General features: G+C 39.1%; 1 protein-coding gene across 6 annotated transcripts in view; it reads right to left on the bottom strand.

Moving 5' to 3' along the window:
• Positions 1 to 1,879: 1,879 nt before the first annotated feature.
• Positions 1,880 to 7,932, bottom strand: part of Taf4 (TBP-associated factor 4) — a 52,624-nt gene continuing 46,571 nt past the window's right edge. For 5 of the 6 annotated variants that reach the window (XM_065231378.1, XM_065231379.1, XM_065231380.1 and 2 more), the window contains 4 exons: positions 3,623 to 4,648; positions 3,381 to 3,554; positions 3,200 to 3,325; positions 1,880 to 3,133 (listed from right to left, as the gene is read on the bottom strand). In XM_065231378.1, coding sequence (XP_065087450.1) covers positions 2,975 to 3,133; positions 3,200 to 3,325; positions 3,381 to 3,554; positions 3,623 to 4,648 — 1,485 coding nt within the window. In that variant the 3' untranslated portion in view covers positions 1,880 to 2,974. The remainder of the gene's footprint in view (positions 3,134 to 3,199; positions 3,326 to 3,380; positions 3,555 to 3,622; positions 4,649 to 7,932) is intronic. The other variant, XM_065231384.1, reaches the window with a different exon arrangement.

Genomic DNA, 7,932 nt, shown 5'->3' with positions numbered 1-7,932 from the left:
CCGAAAAACTAAGCAAAACAATGCAAACAAATACATTACTGAAAAAGTCAGCAATTATTTTACTGAGTTAAACGGTAATTTTTTAAAAGTTCAGAGATTCTGCAATTTACGGAGTTTTCAGTAAAAGTAAAAACTACTGGATTGATTTCTGAAAACTCAGCTGTTTAAAAACCCAGTAAAATTTTACCGACTTTGGTAATCTGAACTCTGTGTGTATGTATGAGTGCTCATTGCAAGACAGCCTATATTACGTGATATAGGTTGTAATGTGAACGGGGTATTACATACTCCTTTCCCTTTCCCTCTTCTCTTTTAAGAAAGCGAGTAATGGCGCTATAGCCATAAGCCATAAAAGGCTAGGACAAGAGTTAGTGCTCATGTCCCAAACCGTCAAAAGAAAATGGAGCATCACTTAACCTTCTTAGCTTTGATGCTTCCAACAACCAACCAATCATATAATTACCAAAATCGGAACGTACGGTACGAGATGTCCACGTTTCATCCATTTATTACGGGTGTCACTTCACGGTGAAAACGAAGTGAAGTGAGTAGTTGTCACTCACGGTGAAGTGATTGCCGTGTAAATCAAATGGGAATCACTTCACCGTGAGTGATAAGTTGTCACTTCACCGTGATGTGACATCGGTAATAAGGGCCATTGAATTCTGAAGCATCGTGTTTAAGTCTTCGATTTAAACAGGCCCGATGTTTTCTGAATTATCTTGCCCCTTAAATGCTGCACAGTAGGCCTGGCCGTTTTGATATGTGTGACGCATCTTCGATGTGAAACATACATCAAATAGACAAGAAAAATGATGGAGGTATATGCATCATTTTCCAGGATGCTTTCAAGAACTGGCTGTGTTGGTGTTAGATTAGATTGATTAGACAAAGGCAAAAACCAAGTGATGAAAGTATATAAACCAGCTTAGTTTTTTACAGTTTTTATGACTCAGATGAGTTTTCAATTGCAGTACACTGGAGTCGCTTTTTACGCGGTTTTTTTTTACACGGTTTTTTTTTACGCGGTTTTTTTTTACGCGGATTTCGGAATTTACGCGGTTTTTTTTTACGCGGATTCCGGAATTTACGCGGTTTTTTTTTACGCGGATTTTGGTTTTTTTTTACGCGGATTTCAGAATTTACGCGGTATATCGCTTTTTACGCGTTTTTTTCTTACACGGTCTTTTTTTACTCGGTTTTTTTTTACGCGGATTTCGGAATTTACGCGGTTTTTTTTTACGCGGATTCCGGAATTTACGCGGTTTTTTTTTACGCGGTTTTTTTTTACGCGGGACATATCACCCGCGTAAAAAGCGACTCCAGTGTAAAACATAAGTTGGCGAAACATGTATACAAACTTTGATAGAGTCTTGGGGCTCGAGCACTTCTGGATCAGAGATTTCGTCGGGAATCAACTAAAAAAGAGCAAAACAGTTTTAAACAGGAAAAAAAAAATTCAAGCAGTTTGGCTAGCAAAATAAAATCGATCGACTCCGCAGTACCCAGCTTTCAAGTTAGCTTGTAAACCACGAAATAAAGTTAACTTCAGAAAAATTCTGGAACTTGGGCAAAGTTCTTTGAACTTCACAGGTAAGTCCATAGAAGTTAAGAGATCCTTAGGGAAGTTATATATTATACAATATAAATTTGTTTGTATGACGTATTTGATTCGTTCGAAAACAGGAATAAGGTTGACTATCTTAAAAGAAGCAAATGTCATGTGAAGGGTGAAAAAGGCTCAATAATACTTACTAAACCTCGTAAGTTCGACATTGAACTAAGAAGATGAGAAACCCATATCAATAATATGAAGAAGTTAGCTGATTTTTTTTGGAACTTTTCTTTCAGTTGTAAATATAAAATTCAATTCGTATCATTTTCTTTTCATAGTTTAGTTTTTATAAGAAAATGTATCTCTATTGTTGATCTTTCCTTTGCATTTTCTGTTTTTTTTTTCTCATTTTCGTAGGATTTTCATTTCATTAAATTAAATTTGAATGAAAAGACATTAAACATAAATAAACATTTCGCCTTCCACTTTCTCTTATAAACAGTTTTAGTTTTATTACCTTTAATTTTAAGTGATATAATCACAAACAAAGCTTGTTACTCATTGACTGTTCGTCAATTTAACCTATAACATATCGATTTTTGTTTCCGAGAAAACGATTAGTTTCAGTATATAAACTATTTTTTCCTTTCATTTGAAATTTTCAGATTTTTTAATGTTTTTCTGCTTTCTTTTGAGTTTTATTTTGCTCCTATCGATATAGACTTAAAATTATAAACAAACAAAAACAATGCTTGCGGCTGACCAGTTTTTTTTTTTCCTTTTGTTCCGTCAAGCACACAGCTCTAGAGGACTCGAAACTAATTACACATTTTTTAAATCTGCTTTTTTTTTACTATTTTAGACCTATTTTTTCCCTACATACCTAAACTCGCTCGTGCACTTTACCTTAGCTTGTGTTTCTGTACAGTTGATTTCGATTTTACGAGTTTTTTTCAAATTAAATAAAACATCAAAAAACAGTTCGATCTTTAAGCCCAATCCGAACTGCCTGACTCGTACAACTCCCCCCATTAGTCATTCATGTTCACGATCCATGATGCTTGATATATGTACATAAAATTCCCTAAAATCACGCATACACTCACACATACATACACGTCTTGATGATTCTCTCTCATTCTTACACAACTATGCTCTCCGAACCTCCTGACTTAAGACCTGCCCTGACCATGAAACGCATTTGGATTGGACCATTTTCCTTCTGTACGTGCGTCCCTGAAGTGGGACTGTTGCCATCGGATTCAGAGAAAAACCTTTTCGTTGGCGGATGAACAGATACCGGTGGTTGGTCCGTACCTGTGTTGGTTCCATTCGCAACGCGTGTGGAAATGCACGGCTTCAGCAGAGAACGACCGTCATCATTGTTATCACCTTATGCTGTCGTACCACAACGAACGATCACTTGAAGTAGGCTTTGTAGAGCATTTGACTCCTGCAGCTTTCCTTCTCCTGTTCCAGATAGAATAACATATCACGCAGATTGACCCGTTTGATACGAGGCCTCAGTGGGGTGGCCGCCTTCCCGCTCACACCAATACCGATTCCGGAGGCACCGGGCTGAAATGGGATGGAATTTAACTTAGAAGATTAAGGTCAAAGTGATCTCAGGGTCGAATTACTAACCGCAACCGGTGTCGCTACTCCCTCTTCCAGTTTAGGCTTTTTCCGTGGTCCGATGGCCTGCAGGGCAGTCAGATTAGCGTCTCGTTGCCGTAGCTCTTCCATTTCCGCTCGTTGCATTTCTTTCGCCTATAATTAGAGTTCAATCAATACTGATCAATGACCACCCAACCGAATCAAGTACCTTGGCTTTGAGTTTGGCCTGCTCGGGATCTTCCGTTTTCGATCGTGACTTGGCCGCTCGCATTAACATTTCACGTTCCTGCTCCTCGTGTCGCTTTTGCTCTGCCTTATCGAGCTCTTCTAGGAACTTGATCTGCCCCCGGACGTCCTTTGTCACTTCGTACCGTGGATCAACCTGTTCAATCAATACAAATGTGCAGAATAGATATTCAACTTGAAGTCTGTTGGATTGAGTAGTCCTACCTTAATAATATCGATTCGATGTTCGGCGACGACAGCCAGCTTCTCCACAATATTCTTCAGTCGTTCCTGGCAGGCATGGGATATTAGTACTGCTACCTCACTACTCGGCTCCTCCAATCCGTGTCTCGCGACAATCCCCCGAATTTTCGCCTGTAGTGCAGACATATGAAGGAACACCTCATCTTTGCAGGACCGTATCTGTGTCCCCACAAATTCTGTCGAACCGAGAATCCGCTGGGTTTCCTCCGCTAAGTTGACACCACCCATGGCCGCTACATCGTTAATATCGTCATCCCCGTACATCGAGGAAGACACGTGATGCTGGTAAAAAGAGGATTGCATAGAGGCAGCTGCTTTCTTCGCTAAGGACGAAGGATCGTTCGAATCAGCGGAACTGGCGGCGGCACTAGCATTAGCTTTCTTTTTCGAGGCCGCCGACGAGCTCTGCGATTTCGATCCCGAACTGGCTTTACTACTGGAAGGTGTGACTGTGGTGGAAGAGCTGCTAGTGCTGGCAATGAAGACCGTACTGGCATTACTGATACTACTAGTAGTACTGCTAATGGCCGCGGAAGTAATACTAGGGGCCGTACTGACCGCTATGGTCGTTGCCGGAGGGATGCTTGTACTGATTAAACTCGTAGAGCTATTACTATTGCTAGCATTATTCAAATTGGCCACGGCAGCGACCGCGGAAGAGCTAAGTGCCAATGCAGGCAAAGGCTGATTCCCGGTCACGACTAAACCGGGTGCCGCCGATGGTGACGATGCTGCGACGACTACATTGCTGTTACTAATTGCTGTCACTTGCTTGACCTGAGTGGCCGTGGAACCAGATGCCGCAGCGGCCGCTGCTGCTGCAGCAGCTGCCACCGAAGCCACGGCGGGCGTTTGACTACGTATCGTTTTGGTGGTAACCATCGTGTTGTTGTTGATGGCGTTGCTGCGCGATACTACCGGTGTGGTCGCACGGATTTGTAGGGTCGCTGGCGTACGCGTTATTGCCGTACCGACCGGAGCGCGAATCTATACGAAATGCATCGGTGCAATTTATACACGGCACACGCAAACGGCAAAAAATGGGAGCGAGTGGAGGGCCAACGTGATCGGTTGAGATAAAAAAGAAAAAAGAGAAAGGATAACGAATTTACGTTATTTTCGATCGATTATGATTGTGCGTTACAGGGAGGGTATTGCTAAATAACGGAATGGCTTAGCCACATGCGCAATCTACGGTGTAAATCTACTGGAGCGGAGCGATCCTATTCGAGCATCACAGTTCTTGTAGGTGAGTTTATCATACGTTTACCTGTATCGTATTAATCGATTCTCGAAAGGGTTAGGTCTTTGGGGCATTTGGATTAGGGCTACACTTAGGAAACTAGACGCACGATAGTCATGTGATCAGTTTAAAATTCTTGTTTTATAAGAAATCGAATGAAAACTATCCTTGATAAAAGAGCTTAACGACGTGTTCAGATATCATCCAAACTATTTGTTGGATAGTTCTACCATTCGGGTTACCGTTCGTTTATGGTATTTGTTTATTAGGGTATGCATTCGGCAAGGAATGCATGGTTCTTAGGTATGCTTTTAATCACCATGCTTGTGCGTTGCAGTGGCACAGCCAGGATGTTAGTCAAAAGGGGAGGGGAGGGGGGAAGGGATTGTATAAAAATGACGTAATTAATAAATATATATATTTTTTGAAGGCTAGTGACAACCAGGTAACAATTTCTGCTAATCAAGGAAAAATTTGAGTGGCATATATGCATGGCACACGGCCAATGAGAGTAACTCGGTAACTGACTTGAATTCGACTCAAAAGTGCAAAAAGCTGGGTTACTCAATGAGTGAGTAAAATTTTCCTCGATTTTCCAGGAAAAACTTCTTGAATATGAGGAAAATCGAGATAGCAAATAGTAATCTTTATCTATAACTTTGTATTAGACACAGTGTTCGGAAAATCATTCTCAAATCTCATTCAATGAGTCTCCCTGGGAGAAATAAGCTGGCGGGCGAAACTTACGCTTGAGATCATCATGCTTTTTCGCGCACTCACACTCACTGCGCCGAAATATCATTCCAGTTTAAAATTCATAAAACTCAAACGTAAAGTGGTAGCATTTGTCTGCATTTTGTGTCAGTTTTCAATCAACTGATGCAATAACAATGAATAACGCCAAAATATAAATCAATTAATATTTTTACCTTAAAACTCATTGGTGAATTTTGCAAGGCAAAACTCAGAGACGAATAAATTCACGCATGAGATTTGAGTTTTTGAGATTTTCCAAACACTGCCGAAATGCCGTTTCCGTGCTATAATGTTTTAAAAATTTCAAGGACGGCATTTGGAAAACTATACAAAATCCAAATGACCAAATTTCATACAAATCGGAGAAGGTCGATTCAAAAATTCATTATTATTTTTTTTGTTATTTTGCCTGGAACTGCTTAAATGCTCCCTACTTAAAGTTCTACTCAAAACTATCAAGATAAACTCCTCAGGTTTCACATGGCATCTGGAGTTCCTCAGAACTACCTTGAAAGCAAATTTCACTCGATGTTTTCTCACAGTTCTTCCCAGAACTACCTTGGAACGAGTTCTAAATTGATTGATGAGTGTTTTATTAGAATAATTGTATACCTTATTGCGTTATTTTTCCTTTTAATCCTACTACTATTGTATCACTTTCACTAATTCACTATTCCCTATTCACTTTCACTATCACTTTTCAAAAATAACAGATACGCATTTCGTCTATTTCGTTGACTACTTGCTAATTTCTTCAGTGTCTAGACACTGAAAAAGTTTGCAAGTAGTAAACGAAATACGTACCTGTTATATATATGTTTTTAAAGTGATAAGTAAAATGAATAGTGAATTAGTGAAAGTGATACAATAGTAGTAGAATTAAAAGAAAAAGAAAAAACAACGTAATAAGGTATAAACTATGCTGGTCCTAATTCTTTGTTTTTTTCAAATCTGTGATTTTGGAAAATGCTCAATGTCCGAAATCATGAGCCAGATTCTTGAAAATTTATAAAAATATATTGGCTCATAATTTAAAAACAAATTTCAAATTTAAAACCAAGTTTCCAGAAACCTAACAAAACAATCTAACCGAATTTACTTTGATACTGAAGATAAATCCGCTCCGAATCTATTGCGTTCAATGAGTGAAAGAAAATAACAAGGAAAATTTAATGATTGCCTAATAAATGCATTATTTTATTTAAAAAAAAAAAGCGCACAGTAAGATAATTTAAAAATTACATGAGTAATGACTAGAAGGTCCCGAAATAACGTGCTCAACTTTTTGGCTCAGCTCTGGTACTATCTTCGGTCCCAAGCTAATCGATTCACCCCTAGAAACATAGGAAAATCCAATAACCCCTCATTTTATCTGTCAAACTTTCATAGCGAATCAAAACAAACATTGTGTAGTACTAGAATGTTGACTAGAATGGGGTACGTTAATCGTTTGCTTGGGACCAATAGGCTAGTCAAGTAGTGAGCCAATTTGAAATCGTTAGTTTCGTATTGATTGTTGGTATTACTAAGCCGGGTTCGATTCCGGGTCCGGTTCAGAACATCTATCGGGTTGAAATTCATACATTGCACTATGGGCCAGGAAACGAAGCAGTTCCGCAACTTGGTATCTTCAGCAAAGTTCCTCACAATAATTAGGACCATGTACTGACATTAACCGATAGTTTGATACTCAACCATTTCAAGTTTTTGCCGCAAAGATGGCAATACCAATTTTTTTTATTTAACATGCTAGATGAAAATATCTTAATAGATTGGAAAACAGTTTTTTTCATCAAATATTTTTTTGTTTTCCAAATTATTCGGAAACAGTAGGCTGTGAAATTTTAACAAAGAGTTGCTTATTTTGATAAGATGAACAGCTTTGTTAAAGACGTCAAGCCTCAAGAATGTCTTCGCTGAAGACACCAAGTCACGGAAATGGTTCGTTTCGGAGTTATTAATTTTGTTCCACTAGATCGCATTCGTGATCCACTGTGCATTGATTGGCATAGAAAGCTCTCAACTAATAACTGTGGAAATGCATAAAAAAACACTAAATTGAGAATAGGTGTAAGCTCGTATAAGAATTCAAAGCCAGCTACCCCATTTCGCATAATAGTAATTTGGCATACAACGATGGAAACGTTTCAATTTTAATGCGGTTTAATAACGCAAGCCACATAACAAAATAGGAAGTATCAAAGGTGAGGGTGAGGGTTAGAGGGTGAGGAGGATGCTAAAAGGAAGATTACAGTTAGATCTGAGAATAACT

Source organism: Ochlerotatus camptorhynchus, unplaced genomic scaffold, assembly GCF_037179485.1.
Source record: "Ochlerotatus camptorhynchus isolate MF236.1 unplaced genomic scaffold, CSIRO-AGI_Acam_v1.1 ptg000353l, whole genome shotgun sequence".
In the NCBI taxonomy this organism is placed as follows: Eukaryota; Metazoa; Arthropoda; class Insecta; order Diptera; family Culicidae; genus Ochlerotatus; species Ochlerotatus camptorhynchus.
This window is presented reverse-complemented; position numbering and strand designations above follow the sequence as displayed.